We start from the raw sequence: 12718 nt of genomic DNA, 5'->3' as shown, positions 1-12718 counted from the left end.
AAGACAGCTGTATTTTAACACAGTCAAATTTTGCTTAGTATTATTTCCCTTTTGAATCCACCTCCATTCTACTATACAGTAAGCCTGCAAATTACACACATTTAATTTGTGCACATTCAGTTTTACGAGAGTAGTAAAAAAAAGGGGAGACGGGGGGGGGGGGGTATAAAAGGTAAGGAAAGAGACTGAGATTCTGGAGAAAATGACTTTGGTAAACTTACTCCCCATTTAACCCAATGTGTTTTGACTATACATAATTTTAGCTTTATGCATATTACCATATGTAAACTGGGGCTTACTGCACATTAAAACACACACACACACAAGCGTTGGATCTAAAGGTGACTTTCCACTCACAAACAGTCCTTTCCTGAGAAAAGGGGCATCTGAATGGAAACAGAGGGGGTGACTGTCACCAGTTCCATCTTCCTTTGTAATCCCCCATGTTACCTCTTATGCTGTTTTTCGGGGTGAGGGTCATATGAGCTGCAAGCGGGAAAGTAAATCAGTAAAAATCTCTTTCCATCTTAGGATGCAACCCATTAATTCAGAATTAGAAGTAAAATTGAGCCAAAATGATTCAGTTTCTGTTCTGCTATTGTCAAAAGAACTTCCATTTTCTGATTTTGACTGCTGCTCTATACAATTCTGCTGTATTGCTTCTCCACTGAGCACCACTCAAAGGGAGCAGAAAAGACTACTTAAAAAAACAACAACTCTAGGTGGCCATACAGTCCCAAGCACCTCTTGAAGGAGAAGGAATCTGGTCTTGGGGACACAGTTATTGGAAGGAGTATTCAATTTAATCTGCAAAATTAGGGTGGATGGGAAAAAAATTAAATCAATAAAGACTCACAGGATGGGTAAGCCTTGTGTGAGAGTCCAGCGCAACATCTAACAGCTGAGACTTAGGACTGGATATGCAATCATTTGTACTTACAGTATACAGACTATTATGAGTACCTCTGGTAGCTCTTCAGACATTTTTATAAACTGCAAGAAATATGTGAGCTATTAAAAGATATAATTCTGAAAAACAGACTGCCGTGTGAGCCGCCAATTTAAGGCAACAACATAAACAATAGTAACTTGTGTGCTCAAGTGAAGCATCTTTTTAATTTTGAGTAATGAAGATGTCAAGCCAAATGCTAGAGTAGTTTAACTTAATTAGGTGTCCTATTTTTCCAGGCAGCCTTTCATTTCCCATTGAAAACTCAGCTTGTATGCAAGGCAGCAAGAGCAATTTTGTCTGTAATGAATACCTCTGGGATTGCACAGAGTAATCATTTGAATGCTATGCTGAAGACGGGTTTGAGTAACTAGTTTGGGCTTGTTGAGATGCCAGACATTGTGAGATTAACTAGATTAATTTGTAGCCTCCTATCATTATTGTTTCACTGGGTCAAGGGTCAACAGGTCAAGCTCACTTTACAGAGGGAGCCTTTGCAGCAAGGAACAGGTCCATAGTCGTTTGCCTAATAAGTTGTTCAAAATACTTTAATGCCCACAGATAGACCTAGATGGTCATCTTATTCATGAAATTCATTCAATATTCCCCATGGTTGTTTATCTTTAAACTGCTGCCCTAGAAAGTTTCCTAGAAAGGAGCCTACATTTTATGATACCTGCAGGGTACTTTTTACACCTGAAAAGAAGCACAGAAGAACATACAGTGCATATTTTAAGGGGCATTTTATACTGGGTATGAACCGTCCAAGGGTATGTTATCTCACGCGGAAAATAAAAGCAGGCATTATGAGCTGGGAGGAAATAACCCGAGCACTTTCCTGAAAATGTATCATTGGATGATTGATTTTCTGTTTGCCTTCTGGAAGATAAAATAATAGCTTTTGTTATTTTTGTTTTATTGATTAACAGAGAAGCCAGCTACTGCAGCTGATAAAAGTTGTATAACACATTATAGATAGCATATAGTGTTTAAATTAACATATCTTTTTAATGAGGTATAGCCTTGTACAAAAATTAATAATAACTGTAATCCAGGCTTACATTGAACTATAAAGGGAAGGCACCAGACTGCCAATATCAAAGCTGTTTAGGATAACAAAAAAGTGTGAAAAATAAAGGGGTGCAATATCAGGCCCGGAAGACCAATTCATCAACAAAAAAATTAGAAAGCAAAATGCAAAGGTCATGTCCTATCACATGCAGTGGGGAAAAATAAAAAGGAATTTACCCCATCTTATCAAGTAATTATAGAGCCTTTCAGACGTGTTTCACTGATTTAGAGGCTGGAATTGGTGGAAATTAATTCATAATCTCAAATATAACCATCATTATATGTTAAAGCACTAGATCTTAGATACTTAAGGAAACAGGAAATGCCCATTCTGTAGGGCATCATGTCTGATGTGTTCTCCAGGGTGATTATTCCATAATCACAACCAAGGGACTCTTGATAAAATACTATGGTCATCTTTTCAAGTTTCTAGAAAATACTCAACTCTAAGAAGTTCCATGATATGTCACATGGAAAATACTATCAGGAGATGCACACAGATGACCATGGAAGATTGCCATGAGGCAAAAGAGTCCCTAATGGGTGCACATTCCATGCTATTTTAAATATCATCACACTGAAGTTCAATTATTAATGAAAATGTCATCATTTACTGTGTGATAATGAATATCTGAGCGTCGAGAATATTTTAAAAGCTGCCTGGGATGCATAACATTACACCAGATATTTGTCACCAAGAATACAATATTTACATATATAAAATATACACAAGCTTAGCAGCATCAAACAGTCTTTTGGGACAAACTAAAAGAATATCACTATTTTTTATGGTATAGTTATACTTCTGGCTCATTTCCAAGAACGGCTTTCTGTGGAAATCATTTCAAGTCTGGAATTATGCTGTTTGCTTGCAGCAGCATCACAGGAACTGTAGTGAGCCATATGTTGCTACTTAGCAACTTAGTACATAAGTCCCAAAGCATGTACTGATTTGAAAATTGAACAGAAATGATAATTGTCAAGTGATGCTGTGAGGCAAGTTGTCTTGGATTACCAAGCTATGCAGATGTTTGATGATATACTTTTTTCCTGATTGACAGTTGAGTTTTTACTTATGTTAGCCTAAAGGTGATGAATTGACTTTTAAAGCCTTAGAATAAGGCCCTAAGATGCCTCCATGAATATGAACACATTCTAGTGAACATAAGGAATTTGAAGTTCAGCTTTCTTAGTACATTCATCTTATTTCTCATTGTGAAGTATAAATTCATCAGAAGCAGCATGAACATTTTTCATCTGTGGAATTTTCCTTTCTTGTCGCATTTTGAATACATGTATTTAAAGTTTAAAAGTATAGGCTGTAGATAACATTAAGTCATTTTCAGAGTATACCTGCTGAAAACAATGCACATGACAACCTCAAGTCTACTAGTTTCAATGGATCTACTCTGAGTAAAATCATAAATATAGATTAATCCTACAACCAATAAAGGGCATTTTAGCATCCTTTTGGTAAATACTTGAGATGGTCCTGTGGCATAAAATGTGTAACCAACTTCTAAAAATACCTTAAAATATCCCAAGGAAGTGATACCTGGTGTTTTAATACGCATAGTATAGACATATCAGCAGAAGGAAAATGGCTCAGTTGGAAAATGTGGAGGTACATTCTTTGTTCAAAACTATTTAAGACAGACATAATGATTCTCTGAAAGGTAGCAGCTGCTTTGTAACAGCAATCATTCAGAGAGTTTGTACTTCTACAGTTTCAAACAAATTCAATTAGCCCTTGTGCTTCAAAGCCCTTAAGGCATGAACAAGATGATGCCTGGTTGCTTTAATCTAACACAGTACTGCTAAACTTGTCAAGACAGTTTTTTGGATGTAAAGGTTAAAGAAGAATATCCCACCCCCAAATTTTAATCAAACAGTTCTATTCAAAACTACGTGCAGAGTTTATAGCAGTCTTAGCCAAGCAAGTTCAATCATAGAAGTTCCAAAAGGCACTCTAAAATGAATTCAGCAGGCAACTGGGAAATACCGTAATCTTCTGGGAACACTCTCTTTTTAAACACAGCTTTAAAAAAGAAAATATTTAACATCATGTCCCAGTCATGTTAAAGTTTGTTTAATTACAGAATGAAGGGTATGTGGGTGTGTGGTAATATATACGGTATGTGTGTGTATATATATGAGAAAGTTGTAACATACTATGGATTATTACCTGCCGGCATCAGAAACAAATGTCTGGACTAGCCAGACCTGATTCAGCATGAACTTTTGTTTGCTGTTTAGTATTTTATTGTCTGGTCTGTTTTGTGACTCTGAAGGTCTAAACAGGCCATGTGGTGGGTTAGAATTTATTAGGGGGAATAGGGTGCCCTTGCAATTGAATACACCAGTTCTTTAGACCAAACAGACCTGAACGTGACAAGTTAAGCAATTTGTGGCACCTTTGGCTTATAATGATGAAGTTGTCTGTAGTCAGATAAACAAATAGCATGCACCTGTAAAGAGGATTTCCTAAAGGTAAAACAACTGCTTGGGAATGATCATGCTGGCAAAACAGCTGCTTGCATTCTGGAGAGCAAACGAGGTAGTGTCTTCAACAACTGCCAACTCTGGCGTTTTATCAGTGCTATCTCATTAGCTGGAAACAAGGCTTAAATGCTTTGTTTATAAATTATGATTATTTCTGATTGCAGCAGTTACTGATAGTGCCACTCATTTGCAATGCAACTCTTTGAATTTGTTTAATTACAATTTGAAACAAGGCAGAGAAGATTAATTAACCCACCTGGCTGGCTGGCACGTACTCCTGGCTCGGCTCTGACATACTCATATACATGTTCTCACCGTCAAACTGCAAATGAAAAAGAAATAAATATACATTTATTTATCTATCTATCTGTGGATTAAAAATTAGCAACTTCGAACGCTTCTAGCGTCAAGTGACAAACGGTCGCCATTAAAAAATTATAGCCTGGTTTAAAAGATGTGTAACTGCAAGTGCACGTCTTGTCTTTGATGTTCCTGTTGTCATCCTTATTGACCCTGGATGCCAGTGATTAGGAGTAATTAGTGCTCTAGTAATTACAGCAGGCAATGAATGGTTTCCTTTCATCTGCAATCTGTTTTAAAACAAAATGGCTCATTTTGTGCACCATGTATACTTATTGCAGTAAGCGGTAGTGAATCGAATTTATTTTTTTTACAAGAAAACCAGGATAATGGAAAAGTTTAAAAATGGCTCTTTACAGAATATATGTTTCAGTACTGATAAATAACAACTTATAAATATTTATTAAATACCCATTCTAAAAAAGGAAAAAGCTTTAGAAATTTGAGGTGGTAAATATATGTAGCTAAACAAAGACATGTTAAGGCAACAGTTGACTTGATAGAGTGAAAATAAATTACTCTCTGCTACCTTAACTGAAATTACCATCCCCAAACTGATAGAAAAGATATACATTTCATGTTATTTAATACAGTTGTATGATAAATCTCTTTGTCAGTGTAACATTACATAACCTATTATATAAATACCATCAAGTACACAGAACTATGAAATGAAGACACCTTTTATCGCCAAGTGTTGTTTATTTCATATTTCATATTCCACTCTTAAGTATGCATCTAAATGTGCATGTAATTCTCATTGTTTTCCTACTTAACTTTAGAAGAAGATTAAGAGACAAATCCTGAGAATTGTACTATACTTGTTAAAATTGTTTCTCCACGGTATTGTTGGGTATATTTTGTGCAATTTACTCACAGGTGTAAGAGATCATATAAAGTTAGAGCAAGGAAGTAATGAAGTTTTTGTTTTGTTTTTTAAGTATATAACAAGGAGCCAGGATTTTATCCCAACAGCATTCAAGTTACAAAACCTACCTTTTGTACCAAATCACTTTCCTGTATCATGTTATTTTAGAGTACTAAACAATGCAATCCTATACAGTCTAATTAGCATTAAACTCCATTGAGTTGAATGGAGCACAGTTCCAGGTGAATGTGGGTAGGATTACAGTTTTAATTAAACCAGTTTTGTTTTGTTTTGTTTTTTGGAAGCCTCTCTGGCTTGTTGTATCCAGTGTTTGACTTGTGCAAAGCTTGCCTTTTTAGGTTGCAATCTTATACCCACTGACCTGGGAAACACAACTGGACTCAATGGGATTTGCTTCTGTGTAGACATGTATAGGATTGCCCTGTTATCATCCTTGACAAGAATTAAAATGACAGGAGTTAAAATTGAACTCTTTCCCAGCTTCCTCGCCATCCTTGTTCACTCACACCTTTCCTGAAAACCATTTGCAGTAGGAGAAAGTAAAATCATTTTAATCTGCTGTACCTACAAGACGACAAACTGCCTACTACAAAACACAGCCCTAGACAGCCCAGAGAAAGTCCACTGACTCTGGAGTGAGGTTTTCTGACTCACAATTGTTTAACAAAAGCAACAATGTATTTTTCCTACCTAATCTAGGCTGTTGAAATGAAGGTAGCCAGGAGAGAACTTTTGTGTGAGAAAGCTGTGAATTCAGTTCCAATACTGAATAAAATAATAATCCCTGGATTTGGAATGTGCTCAGAGGCACCTAGTTCTTCACTTCTAGCTATATGTCTTTTGCACCACACTCTGGTTGGTAGATCCTGGATTTCTAAAAACAACAACCCCAAACTAGATCTAACAAGCCTGAAGTATGCCCATATATAAATGTTCAAATTCAGATTCTTATGTGACATTCTTAAGCCAAAAACTATTCCATTGGATTTAATGGAATCTACCTCTCAGTATGGGACTGTGCTGTTAATTTACTAGAATCAACTCATCAGCCAGACTGATGTCAATCCAAGAATATTTATAGTCCTCTGGCTTAACTGGTTTGACTACGCTTTCTTTAGCTATATGATACTTAGCCCAAGCTTATATATCTGGGCTTCCAATTGCCATGCTAATGCTAGTTGAAACCCATTGTTATATGAAAATTAATATGATACTTCAAACATGATAAATTACTTCTGACAAATTTTCTTTTCACATTAAATTGGTACTGCATGAGCAGTTGGGTGAAACCAACAAGAAGGGGAAGAAGACTATCAGGAATCTGTAGCATGATTCCTAGTATGACTTGAAACGAATAAAGGATTCTATACACCTTGTAAATGAAAAAAGTACTATGCAGTTAACACTGTACCCTAACATTGAAGTAGGACTTTTACTTGAAATTTGTATGGCAGAAAATAGTCAACCCTTTCTGCTCAAATCACTAAATATTTAATGTGGCATAGGAGTGGGTGGTTGTGCCTGCAACTTTGATTAAAATCTTATGCACACTAATTGATTTTTATCATGGTGCAAACCTCATCCTTCACAAATTGCCAGCATGCTGGCACATGGGAAGTGGAGCTTCAGAGCTGCCCTCCTGACACCAGAGTCACTGCTGCTTAGCTGGATGGGCCTAGGGCAGGATGGTGGTGAGGTTATGGCTATCTCTGTGCACAGGTTGACCACTGCTGAGATTCCTGCCATTACACTCATGTAGTCCTCATCTTGCTGTGTCCAGCCCTGCCAATGTCAGGAAGGTGACTCCACCCCACCACTGCTAGTGAGTTGAATCAGGTCATTAGCATGAGGGGCTCTGAACTGCACCTTCTCAACGCCTGCAATTTGTTTGTGTCAGGAAAGCTTCCTTTTACTCTGATGGGACAATTTTGCCAACCCAAATTGTTGGTGTGTAGGTGCACGATCCAGATTGGAAGCACTCCGGGGGAGAATAATTAAAGCCTCCCTACCCTTGCTCCCCAAATGCTAGGTTTTCAGTCTGAATTTGACATGGCGATCTCTTAAAAGAAAACAACTGTAGTCAAGGGCAAATTATATGATGAATGTGTCATGTAACCTGGCTGTAAGACCCTTTAAGTACTGTGGAACATCCAAGCAGACATGTATTAACAGGATATTCCTCCTATACATGCCTACTGAGAAGCATGTCACATTTAGTTCAGGTAACTGTGTTGAGAATTGTGGCCCAAAACAGGCTGTCAAACCAAGTTATTTGAATTAAAGACAATTTAGTACCATGTAATCAATGACTTAATTAGATTGTGCATTATTGATGTGTACAAGTCCTTTAGAAGACTATTATCCCCTCTAAAAACAACTAAAAATAAAATAAATTAATTAAGAAAAACCAGCTAGTGAGAGAAGCACTACTAATGGCAAGAATCCTTATCTGTTCTCAAAAATACTGTGTCTGAGAACTAAAATCCAAACTGAGCTATATATATATTTATTGAGCAATCTGAATGTACCTGGTCAGCTAGAATGCTACATCTCAAAGACTTAATAGAAGAAATGTCAAGCTAGAATGTGAAGGACATGAAAGGTCTGCATATACTAAAGCTTCATATAATACAGTCAAGCAGAAGAAAATCAGGTGTAGGAACTATTACAGTGGGAGACCATCCATGGAGAGCAACAGAAAATAAAGTGTAAAACCAAGGCTGATACAAAGAAAGAACATTATGAGCAGAATAACACTTAACAAATAGCTGTAGCATTTTTCCAGTTGGAGGTTAAAAAAAAAGTTGTGTGGATAAAATTTAGGGATTTTGATTGCTATGCTAAGTGAAATTCTGATACTTTGTACAATCTTGCCTTCTAATGGTTCCACCAGTTCAAGTTTTCAGGATCTGCATCAGAGTTGTTTCCCCAAAAAGTTTCTGCTATTTCTTCCCCATCAGTAAATTTTATTTCACTTCCTTGATAAAAAGGTCTAAAACGCTCAATTTGGGCTGCTGACCGTTTTGCCAAACTGCAATATGCAATATTCTGTATCAATGCTCTACATTCACCGCCAGCTAAGAGATCTGAAAAACCTCAGTGAAAACTACCGTAAGTGTGCCCATTTGTATTACATGCTTGTTACTAGGTCACCAAACAAAGGATTTAAGTTCTGGACAGATAATTAAAGCAGGGGTGTTTACAGTCTATGTTATGCAAGTCCCAACTGTTGAATATACCCTTGTGTCCTTTGGCTGACCAACATAGGCAGACTAGTACTTACCCAACACAAACATTACTTAAAGGAGGCAAGTATCCTACCAAAGACCTTGCAGTCCTAAAATGTACAAAATGCCTTTTTAGTGGCAGCAGCCCAGTTGTAGAATGCTCTCCGAAAGGAGGTTCACTTAGCATCAACGTTCTCAGCTTTACAGCACCAAGCAAAACTATTGTTGTTTACCCAGGCATCTGGATCTTTGTGTGGTTTGTGTTGTTGTTTTTTGGTGTGTGTGTGGGGGGGCTATTCTTGATGTTCCTTTAGTTGGTATTTTTCTTATTCTTGATTACTGCTGGATGAACACTTCTAGCATCATGCATGCTTTCATTGCTTTTGGCTATGTTATGGAATCTTTGCATTCTCAACTTGTTATAAGAAACTTTGAGACTTTTTTCACTAAGAAGTGATTAAATAAAGTTAATAAATAATATATTACCCTTGGTTGCAGTGCCAAATGGGAGAGCAAAGCCAACATTAACTTTCAAAGACTCAACTCCTGCATCAACAGATGAAAGAATATTTCAATTCTACCTGAGCTAGAATTATCAAGGTCACATATCTCACCAAGACTTTTCCCTTTTCGCTGGCCATGACAGCTGAAAACTATTTTTGTGATCTACCTGAAAACTATTAATTAATGTTATTATGGTGTTGCATTTGTGTTTGTTTGTATTATTTGAGTTGTTGCCACCTGCCCTGGGACCTTAGAGTGAAGGACAAGTAACAACCTAATACAAATAATGAAACAAATAAATTGCTACCAAGGGTATAGGGGATGTCAGGTTCATTAAACAGATGTTTCTCAGCACTGCGATAGATGGGATGGAGATAGTTTCTAGGATGCTATGACAAGGGCTGTGTAGTTCCATAAGTTGAGTAAGGTAAAAGGAAAATAAATACAGTGGTAACTCGGGTTAAGAACTTAAATCATTCTGGAGGTCCGTTCTTAACCTGAAACTGCTCTTAACCTGAAGTACCACTTTAGCTAATGGGGCCTCTCACTGCCACCCTGCCACTGCCGCATGATTTCTGTTCTTATCTTGAAGTAAAGTTCTTAACCCGAGGTACTATTTCTGGGTTAGTGGCGTCTGTAACCTGAAGCGTCTGTAACCCAAGGTACTACTGTAAGGGTAATTGCAGGATTATTGTCAGAAGGAAACATCAACTGTGATGGCTTTCACATCTCTGCGGAAGAATGTTATAATACAGCAGCAGGAATTCAAAGGTTTGTGAATGGTATTAAGGATGGGAGGGGGAGATAAACCTGAATACCTCCTGTGACACAAGAAATATGGATGTGGAAAACATAAGGAGTAGAAGAATTAAGGGAAGGTGCACATGAGATCCAGCTGGGTTGAGATATGTTCTACCTGGGTTCAGACACTTAAGACTGGAATGGCCTATAAGTGAGACTCCTCACAATGATCGTGATGGAACCAACAGGTGCTGCAAGAAGGTCTTCCCACAAGAGAAACTGGCGATTTATTTGATGCAATTTCACTGTGAACAAAGCTATAGTGGATGACATCTCATTTGGCTGTCCACACCACTGAGATAAATGCAGTGGTATTCTTATGTTATTTTAGACCCCGAGCTTAACAAGGGAAGGGGGCTTCTTTTGAAATGGTAATATCTCTTACTTCACTTACTTAAAAATGTGTTAAGGGAGCCCTGTGTCTTTGAGGATCCTCCTGCTCTTTATGCAGAGTGGGACCCTAGATGTCAGCCAGGGCACTTACCCTGCTGGAACTAATGGGCTAAGAAGATATGGAAGCAACCCCAATTTTATATGTGTGTTCTTATTCACTGGAAGTAGGACAAGAGAGGTGTGAATTTGGGAAGGTTCTCCGCCTGAGTTCCTGTTAGGTGGGATTAACTATTTTCTTGTGTATTCAAGCAAAATTTAGCATCTGACTTGCTTTGCTATCATGAAAGGGTCTTTGTGGAGAGTTAAAAATTCTTAAAGAGACATAAGGGTATGAACTGGCTCTCCTTTGCACATACAGTAGTGTCAAGTGATTAATGTTGATGTGACAAATGGCCCCAAGCGCACAGGTTCTCCTAAAAGGTCACATTTTCTTCTCAACATAAAGTGATCAACTTCCATTCTGCAAAGTTGCTATAGACATAGAGCAAGCAACTCAAATAAACCTATTTCCTGGAACATTATTCTTTTCCTTTTATTTTATTCCTGCTAGGATATTCTTCTTTAAATGGCTTAAGAATTCTAAACAGTCAGCACATTTAGATTGCTTTTGCTGACTAAAAGTAGTCATTTTCACAAGTTTTAGATATAACTACATTTTTGGCCTTCTAGCCAATATTATAATTTGATTTATTAGCTGCATATAATTTTCTTTAAAAAAATACAGGAAAGATTTTGCTCTATAGTGTAATTTGTTAGGAAGCACAGCATTACAAAATTCAAACACAAACACACACACACACACACAGAGAGAGAGAGAGAGAGAGAGAGAGAGAGAGAGAGAGAATATGAACCATAACCACTTAGTGATCCTCTGTATTTTAATGTGTTTGGGGAGGGTTACTAATGTTTTTAACCTATATTTTCCTGTAAAACACTAATCCCAAAAAACCTTTTAAAGTGCAGTCATTTAAAAAACAAACCCAAAGCCCAGATCCAGAAAGAGCAATTTCTAGGGTTTGCTAGTCAGAAATGGAAAAATATGGATGAAGCAAAGGTAGATTACAGAAGTAAATCATCTACTGATTAGGCTAAAGGGGAAAAATTGATCTTGTTACAGAAACCATTATAGCTAAAAACAGAACGGCTCTGTAAATGATATGTCATTATAAAACTGAAACAGAATCTTCTCCTAACTTGGCAATACTTCATGTGATTTACACAGCAGTATGAAATTTCCAAGTGAAGGTAAACAAAACAAACAAAAAACCCTAAAAGGCATGAGCCCTTGTTTCTGACAATACATCTATCTATCTATCATCTATCTATCTATCTATCTATCTATCTATCTATCTATCTATCTATCTATCATCTATCTATCTATCTATCTATCTATCTATCTATCTATCATCTATCTATCATCTATCATCTATCTATCTATATCATCTCCTAGGGTTCATCTTAAAGGAGAAGTGCCACTGTATACAACTCTATGTGCTTGGCTTTTGTGCCATATGGAGCCCTGATCATGCAAAGTTCAGGTGCCTGTGCTCATTGTGTGGAGAGACACATTATGCCATGGGCAAGGCCAGTAATGTAGACTCCATTCCCCTTCTATTCATGCAATGCTTTTCTCCTATAACACACCTTAGCCTACCTCATGGTACTGCTGTTGTGAGGATGAACTGAAGTGGGGGAGAAATAAGTTCACCACCTTCAACTCCCTGAAGGAAAGGTGAGACATAGATGCAATTACCGGTAATAAATCAATAAGCCATGACTGCTGTGTTTCCCATGTCTCATGACTGTGGCATGTGTGATTGGGATTCCCCCCCCCCTTTTTCCTTTTGCTTTCAGCATTTATCAATTTTTTAAAGTTCAGAAAATGACTCCAGAACAAACATAGAGTCCTTTCTCAGGAGCATGCTTGTGAAAAATAATATGCAGATTAAGAACCCAATCTTATGTTCAGCTGCTCCACAAAAATAAAGATGTATATTTAATAGTTTTACATGAGTTTAAAAG

At 37.3% G+C, this 12718-nt stretch overlaps 1 protein-coding gene across 3 annotated transcripts in view; it reads right to left on the bottom strand.

Moving 5' to 3' along the window:
• TOX (thymocyte selection associated high mobility group box) overlaps window positions 1-12718 on the bottom strand; it is a 194017-nt gene that overhangs the window by 81366 nt on the left and 99933 nt on the right. For all 3 annotated transcript variants that reach the window (XM_083747820.1, XM_083747821.1, XM_083747822.1), the window contains exon 2: window positions 4779-4844. In XM_083747820.1, coding sequence (XP_083603946.1) covers window positions 4779-4844 — 66 coding nt within the window. The remainder of the gene's footprint in view (window positions 1-4778; window positions 4845-12718) is intronic.

This window comes from Podarcis gaigeae (genome assembly GCF_964106915.1).
Source record: "Podarcis gaigeae genome assembly, chromosome: 7".
Classification (NCBI taxonomy): Eukaryota; Metazoa; Chordata; class Lepidosauria; order Squamata; family Lacertidae; genus Podarcis; species Podarcis gaigeae.
This window is presented reverse-complemented; position numbering and strand designations above follow the sequence as displayed.